Raw genomic sequence first — 13,789 nt, forward strand, 5'->3', positions numbered from 1 at the left:
AATACTACAGTTTCACCGTAATTTTAAGCATTGTTGTATGGTACATCTGGACAGGACAATCCCATTGTGCTTCAGTACTCTATATATGGACAGGACAGGTCAGGGTTTGGCTGGTCAGTAAGATCCAATGATGATAAAATAGTCTGATGCCTTTGTGCTCTGGATGGTCACTAAAGGCTTTTACTGTCTGAATACTTGTGGTGCTCTCAGTTTTGTGAACTACCTCTTAAAATATCAATGTACAAATGAGCAATTTCACAAGCAATTAAACACACTATAGGAATCAGTAAAGCTGTAGAGGCTACATTAGTGATCTCTTGTGGAGAAAAGAACAAAAAAATACAAAGTGGCAGAACAGACAAAAATTGCATGTTGTAAACATACAAAATTATATAAGCAGTGATTAAATTTTGTTTCTCACAGGAACCTACTATACTGCTTTACAAGACTTGCAATAACTGTAGCACACATTACATTTGCATTGTTCATTTAGCTGTAACAAAAAAAAAAAATGATGCATGCACAAAACAGATCTTGACTATATAATTATTTTAGTTTTTGGCTTCTTATAGCTATGCAGGGCTGCCATTTGGTCATTACAGTGGTTTCACAGATGATACTAAAGCATTTAATTATAACATTTCATGTCTTTTGATGTTAATACTGACTGCATGGTGAGTGATGTGTGAGCTATCGCAACAGGAAGCTTTAGTTTTATTAGGCAAATCTGCTTCAGATCTTCATTGACAGTCAGAACAAGAGAAATGCAGCAGTTTTAATTGGGTACAAGTAAGCAAATTCAAATCCAGTTTTGTTATGCACAGGTAGGGTACATGATGTATCATTGACATTTTATTATGTATCACTGATATAGGTAAATTAATATTTCTTTTCACAGATAAACATTTTCTGTTTTTTGCAAGAAGCATCAAACCAAGATTGAAAGTTGCCACTTTCATCTCCCAGACTAGCACAGTTCTCTCCAGATGGATCCTGGTTTCTCCAGTTATCAGGTTCTCTTTGCCCCACACTGAACCAGAACCTTTAAGAAACAAACAAGTAATAATGCATTTGGATAATGTACACCATGCACCAGTAAAATAAAAATAATTAACTGGTTTGCAATACTAATGCACAGAGGTAATCCATTTAAAAATGTTAAGAAAGTTAAAGATGGTCAAGCAACATACTTTACAAGAAAATAAAATACAAATAAATAAATAAATAAATAAATAAATAAATAAATAAATAACACATGCAAAGTTCTTACTGTGCTCCAGTTTCATTAAGAGTTTGGTTATTCACCCAAACCCAGTGTCCCTCAGTTTCCAGATCATTCAGACCAATCCAGTGTGTCTCTTTAATTTTAGAGACCAGAAAATTCTGATGGAGAATAAATACATAGGCAGTAGTTTAAAAAATTGTGTTGGCATAGGTAAATGTCTAAATAAAATTTAATACAGGTATTAAAATAAACTTTCATCTATATGATCAAAACATAAATCATGTTGAAAAAATCACTGTCATTTATTTAAAACACTAATGACCCAAAAACCATGACATAAAACAAAACAAGCATGAGCATGACTTGACATTAAATAATGACTTGACACATGGAGCAGCATAAAGTACGTACTTCAGTACACAACAAAAAAATGCAGCAAACATGAGGGCTTACAGTGCCTTGCGAAAGTATTCATACCCCTTCATTTTTTCATGTTTTGTTAGGTTGCTGCTTTATGTTAAACTGCTTTAAATTACTTTTTTCCACATCAATCTACACTCCATACACCATAATGTCAAAGCAAAAACAGAATTGTCACAATTTCATAAATTTATTCAAAATTAAAAACATGAAATAAGTACATTGCATAAGTATTCATACCCTTAACTCATTATTTAGCTAAAGCACCTTTATAGCCCAAAGTCTTTTTGGGTATGATGCAACAAATTTTGCACATCAGCAGTTATCTCACATCTTCACCTCTCAAGCTCTGTCAGTTTGATGGGGGCAGACACACATTTTCAGGTTTCTCCAGAAATGTTTGATTGGGTTTAAGCCTAGGATCTGGCTGGGCCACTCAAGGTCATTCACAGAGTTGTCTATAAGTCAGTGTTGCTTTGTGCTTAGGGTCATTGTCCTGTTGGAAGGTGAACCTTCTGCCCAGTCTGAGGTTCTGAATACTCTGGACTATTTTTTTTTTATTAAGGCTGTCTCTATATTTTGCTGTTCTAAGCTTTCCTTCTACTCTGACGAGTGCCTCAGTCCCTGCCGCTAAAAAACAGCCCCACGGCATAAGGCTGCTACCAACACACTTTACTTTTGGGATGGTACTCTGTAGGTGATGACCAGTGCCTGGTTTCCTTCAAACATGATGATTGGAATTGAGGTTCATCAAATCAAAGTACCTTGTCTCTCACAGCCTGAGAGTCCCTTTTTTTGTTTTGTTTTTTTTTTTTGCAAATTTCAAGTGTGTCTTCCCTGAGGAGAGAATTGAGTTTGGCCACACTGCCATAAAGACCAGATTGGTGGAGTGTTGCAGTGTTGTTTGTCCTTTTGTAGGTTTCTCCTATCTCCACATATGATCATGGAGCTCACAGGTTAACACAGGTTAACTCCAGTCAAAGTGTAGTAACATCTACAAGCAATGTGAATGCTCCTGAGCTAAATTTCAACTGTTCAACTGTTGTAATGTAATCATTTAAGTTTTTTTTTTTTTTATAAATTTGCAAAGATGTTAAAAACCTGTTTTTTGCTTTGGCATTATGGTGTATGGAGTGTAGATTGATGTGGAAAAGGTAATTTAAAGCAGTTTAACATAAGGCAGCAACATAAAACATGGAAAAAAAATGAAGGGGTATGAATACTTTCACAATGCACTGTAAATACAATCACATGGGTAGTCACATGGCAAACAATCAATGACAAAATAGGAATGCTAAACAAGATAAAAAGGCAAATGAACATGATATTCCAGAATAACATAAATACCTGAACTGAAAACATTTACAAAAACCTAGACAGATATGACATCAGCTGTAAGTCAAGTTTCTTTTCATTACACTTACATCTAGTATCAATTAATTTATAATTGATCTTACCTGTTCTGTTTGGTTGGTTATGGTGACCAGATCAGCTCCTTTTAAAACACAGACATCTCGACTGTTTGACCAGTTAAGTTTATCAGAGTTGAACAAATACAGCTTTCCACGACAAGCTATCCAGCCATCCACAGAGAGATTACAAGACTGAGCTGTGAATAATGAAAAGTGTAATAAAACCTTCCATTATTTAGATCAAACTGGTTCCATGTGCAAAAATATTTGATCACACTTTGTATGCAAACTGACACTGACCATCATAAAAAGACAGCCATTTTCTAAGTGTGTTGTATCTGGTTGTAAGATCATTAAACTCTTTCTTCATGACTGTTGAAAAGACAGTTAAAAAGAAGAAATAAGCAGCCATTTAGAGGATTGATTTAAAATACTTTTTTGACAGTTTTGAAACACTACTGTAAAATAAAATGTTTGTTCTCTACCATTTAGTAAACATAGCTGTCTCACTTGTGCTGTTGATCTCTTGAGCTGACAGTTTCGTTGAAATCATGATGTGCTGATTATTCAGTGATTTAAAATCAGTGAGCTTCTTATTATCTGATTAAAGACAAAATAGTGAAATAGCCATACAATATTGAGGATTGTTTGCCAATGATTGCCTACTAAAAGGATAATGGTAAAAATGTGGTATACCCTGAACAGAGCAATAACTAGTATCAATTATACTCACAAAACATCCCTAGAGCGCAGAGACCTCCGAGAGCCAAAATAAGAGAGAAGCCCAGAACAATCAGAAGAACTTTAGTCCACTTTGGGGAAGTGACTTCTCGCTCTTGTTCTTTTTCAGTGGAATTATCTGGGGTCAGAAATTTGACAAGATAAAGATTTTTTTTTTTTTAATCTATGTCTGAACTATTTAAGCATTCCAGCATTGCTGTCTGAAACTCTTCCTAATTTTACAGTTAATTTCCGCAAAATAAACTTGCCCAACCTGACATTTATAAATTGTGCTCAACTAGGCCTGTGCAACAGCTTTATATGACACATGAGAGAAAAAAATATATATCATATGCTCGTTAAAGAGCTTTACAGCATCTTGATAAAATCAACACTTATAGTCCACTCACAGGAAATATGGCAAACTTAATGCCAGCGAACACATCACTGTTGCTTTCAGCAAATATCTAACACTTTTGGCAGAGGTTTTTATTCAAAGCATCTAATATTGCATTCAACGTTGTATTTGAACTCTTTTTTTTTCTTTCTAAAGCAATGACACGCCTGTCGGCAGAACCTGATTTTACCAAGTACGACATGTTCCTGGATTAACATCTTTGTTGACCCTGGAACAACATTGCGATTAACCAATCAGATTTGAAAAAACAGTTTATAGTTTTTGTGAAGTTTAGGCTTATAATCAGTGTTTGGTGCTTGTACATCAGTGTCATTCATCTGTCATTTCCTCTGATTTTAGGGATTACTCATGGGTTAGGTTTAGGTGTAGGGATGTGGTCAAGATTCAATTTTTGGATTAAAATGTTGTTCCAGGGTCAACAAAATATGTTGACCCAGGAACACATCTAACTCAGCAAAATCAGGATGTGCCTGGTGTCGATAGCACCATGATCTACTGTCTAACATAGAGAAAGACAGAGCTTTTTATCTAATTGACAGCATTTGATTCCACTATAAATGAATACATAATACATGAATAGACAAAATTCATAGGTCTACCTTAATGTAGTGTAACCTGTTTTGGACAAAGGCATGTGCCAAATCAGCATTTGTTAAAAGAACATAAGAAAACCTCATACTGTATCAGTGCTAAATCTTAGAACATAGAAATTGTAATGCATACTGATAACATCCCAGCCTTACCTTTGCATTGAGAGGATTTGTCAGCAGAAGCAACTGTTGAAAGTATGAAACTAGAATTTTCATAGATCAAATCCATTTCATGAGCCTGACAGAACAAGTGCCTTATGTGACTCGAGTCCTGCTTGAGATTGTTGAGAATAAGGAAGTCACATAAAGTTTCATTTTTGTACAGATAGGAAGTCATGAAGTTATGAGTCTTAATATCAAATCTAGAAACTGTATGTTTGAATATGTGATGGTGATAAAAATAAGGTATAAAAAATGTATTTGTGTTCTCCAAAAGGGAAGAATGATGATGCTGGAAAAAGAATCACATCTTTGTGATGTGAAGATCTTGAGTTTTGTTGAAGGGTGTGTCCGTGGCGGCCTGGCAAACTTTGATGTTTCACCATGAAACAGTAAGTTGTTATACTTCAGCTATACAATGTCCACTCTGCACCAAAATTGAGTCCTGTCCTAAACACATGCCTATGACCATATTCAGGTATAGTCATAGCGCCACCTGCTGGCAACAGGAAGTGGCATGTTTTATGCTCTAATGAACTCTTAGAGATTTAATGACATAGCATTATATTTGGTCAGTCTACTCTAAAGGCCTTTGCAATGTTAAATGTCAAAAAGATCTTGAGATTTCGTTGGCCTGACAAAGTTTGATGTTTCGCCATGTAAAAGGAAGCTGTTCTGACTCCATACAATGTCTGATCTCCCCCAAACTTCACACGTTCGCTAAGAGTCCTAGCCATATATAAATGACTTTGACATATTCCTATGCAATGGATGAAATGCACTTGTATTCTGTGGAAAAAATAAGTATGATAATTTCTTAGAATTGTCTCTTACATCGACTAGGATTTTTGCGTATGCGCAACACTGAGAAAATGCTTTCACTCATATGTTTTTGGATATGTTGTCAGCCTAAATAATGAACAAATCATTCAGTTCAATCTGATCTTTTTAGTGAATCTGTGAAAAGGTCCACACAACTAATACTGAATCGACACTGCACTCCCACCCTCCACAGCTTGCAGACTCATTAAACTAAGAAGCGTTTCTTTTGTACATATTCGATTCATAATAATCATGATTAAGGTTAACAGCACTGACTCAGTAATTCAGACACAAACTGGTTAAAGGTTGTCGCAATAGTGACATCTAGTGGAGAACCAATGAGGGACAAATACAGAGAACAGGCACAAACATGAGTTATCACATTTATCTTTCAAATCTTATTCAGCTTAACAACAATTTTATACAGCTTGCTATAAAATCAAATACTGAGAAAGTGACAGGACATGTTTGGAAGACATGAAAATGCATGTGTGACAGAATGGTAACTTTTGTATGAAGTATTGAATTAAACAGCTGCAGCAGCTTCACACACAAATCCTTTCTCTTCGAAACAGTAAGCATCTGTCCAGTAATCTGTCTCTCCATGTGGATGCCCCAGACTAGCGCAGTCTTCACCATCTGGATGAACTTTAGTCCAGTTATCAGGCTCACTGATTTTATTGTTTTGTTTCATCCAGAATCTGCAGAGAGAGAGAGAGAGAGAAAAACATAACGCTTCTGTTTAAGTAGTGACCTGCTAATTATCTTCACTTTTTGTTAGCTTTACTGTTGTATTGTCAAGATGAATGAAGATCTTACTCTACTGAATTGTTAAGTGGCTGGTTATTCACCCAAACCCAGTGTCCCTCAGAGTCCAAATCATTAAGACCAATCCAGCTGGTTACTTTAACATTAGAGGTAACAAAATCCTGATAGAGAGAAAAAAAAACCCTGATATAATGCACATAAAGCTTAGAGCACAGCAATGTATAGCCCTGAAATTTAGTCAGATCAAGTCAATGTGAAATCAAAATGCGCTATTTGTTGGTTTTAGAATGATTCATCAGGGATCTTTATCTGGGTAATCATTAGGCAACAATTTCATTTAAATCTAATAGCATAATATGTTGCTCAAATTACACATCTAATTTAATGCTTTTGATTTGTTTGTTCCCCTCCCGCCATTTACTGTCAGTGCGCAAGCCGTGCCTTGTGATGGAATGGAATTAGGTGGTATCTTTTACCCAATCTGCCGAGACCATCAAAGACTTAACATTTTGATTACTAAAAGGTCATCAATTTACTTAAAATGTCTTAATATTGGCAAAGAGAACATATAATTATGATTTGTTTCCACATAAACAATATTTAATTTAGAATATGAAATTGATCTCAGAAGGATCAGGTGTTCAACCGGTGAACACACTTGCTCTGCTTTACTGTTTATGATCACTAGATGTCCTCCTACAGTCACACAGTAATCGTGACTCTGTGTCCAGTTCATCTTGACTGTAGAGAAGTAGTAACACTTTCCTCCAAAATGAATCCAGCGAATGGCACAAAGTGCACAACCTGTGTTGTCTTTAGTAAAAGAGATAGTGGATTCAATTATTTGTTATTTCAGACTCATTTTCTCTTTATATTAGAATAATTGTGTTTATATTCAGACTCAAAGACGTACAATTTAATCTATTCAGCTTTCTAAGTGTCTCCTCATGCTGGTTACGGAGTGCATCAAACTGTTCTTTGTAATCTGAATGACAAGACAAAAAAAAAGTAGAAGAAAAAAAGAAATGGAATCAAGATGAAATTGTAATGTGGAGAGGGAGACGAGAGGCGAGGGGATCCATGCACAAGCTTTTATTAATTGGACGAGACAAATACATGGTCAAGCAGGCTGGGTCAGAACAGTTACAAACAGGTATGTTGGAGCGAGGCACAAGAGATGTCCGTGAGGCAGGCGTGGGTCGATCAGTGGCGAACATAGTCCATGACGTGAGGCAGAGGGGTGTTCCATACAACGAGCGAGAGTCAGGAAGGCAGGTGGCGAAACAGACGAAAACGAGATGGCCAGGCGAGAATACGAAACTAAGGGAACTCAGGAACTAGGAAACTCAGGGAAACTAAGGAACAACACTGATAAGGTGCTGGCACTAGGGGAGCGCTAAACGCAACCGACACAGTTCTCCACAAAACACTCCACAATACTCAGTCAGTACCGAGGGAAAGTCCGGGGCTTAAATAGAGCCTCTGATTGACCACAGGTGTATGGCGCAATCAGCGTGATGGATGATGGGAGATGGTGTAGAGCAACAGTCTGTGTGTAAGGACAGGGTGAGAGCGACATCTGGTGGTGAGCGGTCACCGACCAGATTCATGACAGAAATTATCTATTCTTCAAACCATGATGCTGAAGTCATATTGTTAGCTGTAAGTTTATTAAGCTCTCTTGCCATGAATGGTACAGAAAGAGTTATGAAGAAAATGTGTGAAAAACAAACAAAACACAGACCTATGTTGCTGTACTAGATCATAAATAATTTTACTCACTGGTGCCATTAGTTTTCTGGGCAGAGAGTTGCATTGAAACGCTGACATCTGATTAAAAACAAAACATAAGCAGTAGCAGTGATGTCACACTATATATATCTTATATAATGTATCTGAGTTATGCTTACACAGTGTTCCTAGAATACAGAGACCTTCAAGAGCAAAAAGCAGAGAGGCAGCAAAAACAATCAGACGAACTTTAGTCCACATATGTGAACAAGCTTCTCTCTTTTGTTCTTGCTGTTCAGTAGAGTTTCCTGTGGTAGATAAATTATTTCTTCATTCTTGAATAAGTGCAGAGTTTCTGTAGGAACTATTCATGAATTTGCTTACATTTGTATATATTTATTTATTCATTTATTTTTATAAACTAATATGTTCAACACAAACAACAGTTTGTGTCATGAGAGCACAGTTTAAATTTTCTCTTAAAATCTAGCTTTATCATATAGCTGACTCTTGTCTAAATGTTTGCAAGTATGATTTTATAATGATCGCCCTGCTGAAAAAAAACAAACAAACAACAACAACAACAACAAAACAGCTAAAACCAGTCCAAGCTGGTTAGCTGGTCTTAGCTGGTTTAAGCTGCAAGTAGCTTGTCTTAGCTGGTCTCCCAGCCTGGCTAGACTGGTCAGGCTGGTTTTAGTGGGTTGTTTCAGCTTGTCTCCCAGCCTGACCAGCTAAGGAAGTGGCCAAAACCCTTCTAAAACTAGCCTGCTGTACAGACCAGCTAAGACCAGACTGGAAGCTTACACACACATACATTTAGCATAAACGTTTGTTTTTAAAACAAAACTAGAAACAAACCTGTTAGGAAAAAGCATTTGTATGATTGGATATCTGACTAAAAACCACAAATAGCAACTAAGAAAACAATCTTGTGACAGCTGCACCTGTGTGATAACTTTTCAACACGACACACATTAGAAAAATATCTGCTGATTTTGCAGCTTGAGAACATGCAGACTTACAGTCTGCCCCCAGGAAGTCAAGCGGTAAACTTCACACCAGTTTACACATGACTGCTTCATTAGCAATTTTTTTTTGTTTTTGTTTTTGTTATTCAAAACAACATAAGAGCTAAATGCACTTACTTACTAAATAGTAGCATATGTTAATATAAGTTTAGCATGTGAAGGATGAGAATGCATTAAGCAAAGTGCTATTAAGGGAAATAAACAATCCCCAATCGGAACCACGATGTCAGCCCTGCGATTAAACAACCCTAAACATGAATCACCAATCATGATTTTGTCTGAGCTATGAAAAAAACAAATAATTTATATTTTTTTCAATTTATTTATATTATCTTATTATTTTAATGGACAGAATAAGTATGTTTTGGGTAAATTAATTTAAATTTAAGCCCCATATCCTCTTGAGTCGCGACTCTCAAAGTTGATTCTCAACTTTCATGTGCTTTGATTTATGATATGGGCAACATGTGATGTGGATGTGTTCCCCACACACGTGCATATTCACAAGTTCACCCTTACATCTAATCTGGTTGAGTAAACAGTAAGCATATTTTGGCGTGCTGTCCTGGGGGAGGGCTCCGAGCCCGGAATATGGCCTGAACCCAGAGAACTCCCCCCCATCCCAAGTATAGGATGAGGATAGATTAAGAGTGAGGAGTTGGGGTGGAGGGGGGGATGCCAAAAAACAGTCGAATGACGGAGGTAAGTTGGCTGTGTGCATATATATGACTTGTGCTAGTTTGGATGATTAGCTAGACGAGTTGCACCTGTGCCAAATTAGTTGATTATCTGATCGTGCTCCTCCCGAACTTTGTTATCAGACATCATTAACGTGCTGTTGTTTACCAGATAAAAAATAATCCTAAAGTTAATAAGTGCCTCTAGTTTTAATAAAGTAAACAGGCCTTTTAAGCTTGAGCAATAACAATAAATTATTGAATACATTTTCAGACAAAGGTTGTCTTAATGATTCCCAGTTTGGTTTAAAATAATTAAAGCAACACTTTTACAATAAACAAAGGATTATGTAAAAGTGGGGTAAAAATTGCCCCTGCATTGGGGCTAAAAGGCACAATAATTTACAAGAGAATTAATAGATGACTGACTTTTCCATTTGTTGACATGACATGGTTAGATTCTGATGGTAAATATCATATATTATGTATAATATTACGATACATCTCTCTGCTGTGATACTCTTTCTAATATGGTCTTGATATCTGTTCTTCTCTCAGAAAAGTGTTCAATACTTTACCTTTCTGAGCTCTGTGGTATCATTTAAACAAACAACAACAAAAAGAACCTTCTGAAACATGTCAATAATGTCTTGCCTCTGTATTGAGAGCATTTGCCACCTGAAGCTGTAGCTGAAGGCAAGTAATCAACATTTTCATAGTTTGAATTCATTTTATGGTTGTTTACTGGAAGCACGAAAGCCGCAGACATATTAGTACAGTAATGACACTCATTTGTACTGACAGGAAAAGGAAAAAATAAGCAGGGTACAAAATGAAGCAGAGGAGCAGATCAAACATGATTAGTGGTTAGAGATAAAATGTGATAATTGAATCCCAGCATTTACAAGCACAATGTCAACATTTTAATCAATATTTAACTGCCAATATGCAACTTGAAAACACATCTTGTCACTAGATGTCACTATTTAGCAGCACTGCACTTGTGTGCATCTCTAATTGTAGCAATAGATACTGTGGAAACATGCAGGAAGTCACAAAACCTCAAACTCAGAACTCAGAAAGTGAACTACAGTTATGAAAGATTTTCTGTTAAAAATTTGTTCTATAAAAGTATCTTTGAAATGTTGGGGGAAATATATGATATAAACGTGTTTCATATTGACTTGGATTAGTTCACTTTTGTACTTTATAAGAAATGTAACATTTAACATTTACCTATTAGAATGTTTACTATTCAAAACAGCAGTGAGTGATTATATTATATATATATATATATATATATATATATACACACACTTTCATGCATGCTGAATTGTGATTGGTTTTGTTTTCCTTGTATTTATACTGTACAGTGATTGCTCTGATCTTTGTGTGCAGCAGACTTGTTTTCTTACTTAAGGGTTTAATATTCTTAGAATTAGAATTATTCTTTATGTACTGAGCACAAAATAACAGTTTTTTTTTTTGCTTCTTATATAGTTTCTGCCTTCATGGTTAGTGTTTAAAACTCAAAAATGATTAATTGTCTTTTACTTTCAGTCATTGATATCAGTGTTTGCATAAGGCAAAGATTTCACTCACTTATATTAACTTATAAAATGAATGCCATACAATTCCTGTCATGAATGCTAAGTTACTGCAGCAGTGTTTTTCAGTGTTTGTGAAATACACTGTGTATTGTTTGATACTAATTCCTTTAACTTGTAGACCAATCACGTTTGTTCAATGTGTGTCAAATACTAATGTATCACCTTAGATACTGTGAAAATAAATATATGTTACACAGCAATTCTTTTTTGCCCACAGAATGGTGTTATAACATTTACCAGCAGCATGGGCTTACAATCAGAACTAAACCCAGGGTTTAAATGGCTTTTTATGGCAGAGTAGGCTGCCATCAACAGGCCAAACAAATTAAACAATTCATATTAAATTATTTAGCATGTTCTTTGTGACGTTTGATTTTTACACTATTCAGCTGAAGGAACTGTATTTGTGTGAACTATTGTGTTTACAAAAACATGCACTTGACCAGCACTGTAAGGACATTACTCAACATACTCCATATTTGAATGCCTTGCTTTGCAGCATAATTCCCACTGGGTGTGGTCTATGCAATACTTCTTCTGTTAGACAATAAATTATTCAGTTAGCCTCATGATCAGGGCTCTCAAACTATCAGCTTTTATTACAGCAAACATGTTAAAATGTTTATAAAGAAGTCTCTTGTGCTTCCCAAGACTGCATTTATTTAATCAATCATACATTAAAACCAGTAATATTGTGAGAAATCTAAAATAACGGTTTTCATTTTTGCAGCATATACTCTGTAACATAAACCTTCAGAAATAATATTTCACAATTATTTTTTTTGTTTTGTTTTTTATTTTTATTTTTATTTTTTCTATAATATTAGTAAATATTTCACAATATTACTGATTTTGCTGTATTTTTGATCAAATGATTGTAGCCTTGGTGAGCATATGAAGGACTTCTTTTAAACAAATGATGTTTGATAAAGTTCGGGAGGAGCATGATCAGACAATCAACTAATTTGGCACAGGTGCAACTCGTCTAGCTAGCACAAGTCATAAATAAGCACACAGCCGACTTACCTCCGTCATTCGACTGTTTTTTCCGCATTCGGTTTTGCTCCTTTCGCCATTATATTACAGACTTAAGTTTCCGCACAACGACGAGACCAGTAACGTTACACGAGATCCCCTGTCGCAACTGCCGTCGAGCTCCACCCTTCATCACGACCGTCGCTCCGCTCGATTAGCCACACGTTCACCACAACGCCGAGGCTTAACATCGCTTCCACCGGCGAGACTTCCAGTTTCTTCCCCGGCATCCTCGTATCATTCGACCATGGCAATATATCCTCCGCACGGAAAGTGGACAGTATACGCTGTTTAATCTCGACGAATCATTCTCGCAGAGGACAAACAAAGTGGACCCGTGATATTTTTTTCACCTTGCAGATTAGCCAACCTCACTCCTAAATCCACTCCAGCCACCAAGACGGCCAACAGATCGAGCAAAGCCCCGAACTCTCCTCGTTTGACACCACCATAGTCCCGCACAAGACCCGGCTCTCCTCGAGCGCTGGGTCGCAGCGGCAGGCATCATTGAGCCCGGGTCGTGTCCTGGTTCTCACCGCAGCAAAACCTCACTCGCTTCCCGCTTCGGCTCAACTTTTCACCGCGGCTCTTCCGGCCGCAGCGCCGCATTCAGTCAGGCCTCCAGCTCTCGCAGCAGTCGCTAGCGCGATGCAGGCCGTGTTGCAAATGACCTTTGTGTTTGTAGGTGAAGTCGCGAAACGAAATTACTCAAATGCTCTGTATTAATTTTCACTAGCATTTAGCTGGGTTTTAAATTACACGTTGTACACAGACAGATACGATGGAAAAAGATTGGTTTTCGAGAAAAATAAGTTCAACAGTGCACCTAAATTAACAATCATAGGTGCATAGTCCCAGCCTATGTGTATCATAAAGCTACTATTAATGTTTTTGTTGGTGAAGTGCAACTAGCAACCTAATTTGTACGTGATAAGCTTACTGCTAAGCACCTGATGATCTGCTGCTCAGCTGGCCAGCTGTTTCAACAGTCATTTTGTGTGGTTAAGAGGAAAAGTGTCTTTTTATCATTTTTTTTTTTTCACGTTTTTAATGAAAAGTTGCAAATGTTGTCAATTATTAAAAAAAAAAGAAAAAAAAAAATAATAATGCTAAAATAAGTTGCAATAAAATAAATAAATATTATAATAATACTAATAACCATATTTAAAAA

At 36.4% G+C, this 13,789-nt stretch overlaps 2 protein-coding genes across 2 annotated transcripts; both read right to left on the reverse strand.

Moving 5' to 3' along the window:
* Positions 1–347: 347 nt before the first annotated feature.
* Positions 348–5,059, reverse strand: LOC127181743 (CD209 antigen-like protein E). The gene is made up of 7 exons (XM_051136641.1): positions 4,939–5,059; positions 3,791–3,916; positions 3,568–3,657; positions 3,358–3,429; positions 3,103–3,254; positions 1,271–1,383; positions 348–1,042 (listed from the first exon to the last, which is right to left on the reverse strand). The coding sequence occupies exons 1-7, from the start codon at positions 5,012–5,014 to the stop codon at positions 880–882; spliced, it is 792 nt and encodes a 263-aa protein (XP_050992598.1). The 5' UTR covers positions 5,015–5,059; the 3' UTR covers positions 348–879.
* Positions 5,060–6,292: 1,233 nt separating this feature from the next.
* LOC127181552 (C-type lectin domain family 4 member E-like) lies at positions 6,293–8,526 on the reverse strand. Its single transcript, XM_051136327.1, is given in 6 exon segments — positions 6,293–6,467; positions 6,586–6,695; positions 7,193–7,347; positions 7,448–7,519; positions 8,293–8,364; positions 8,445–8,526. Coding segments are annotated over 6 exon segments (666 nt in total).
* Positions 8,527–13,789: the final 5,263 nt, after the last annotated feature.

Source organism: Labeo rohita, chromosome 19 (assembly GCF_022985175.1).
Source record: "Labeo rohita strain BAU-BD-2019 chromosome 19, IGBB_LRoh.1.0, whole genome shotgun sequence".
In the NCBI taxonomy this organism is placed as follows: domain Eukaryota; kingdom Metazoa; phylum Chordata; class Actinopteri; order Cypriniformes; family Cyprinidae; genus Labeo; species Labeo rohita.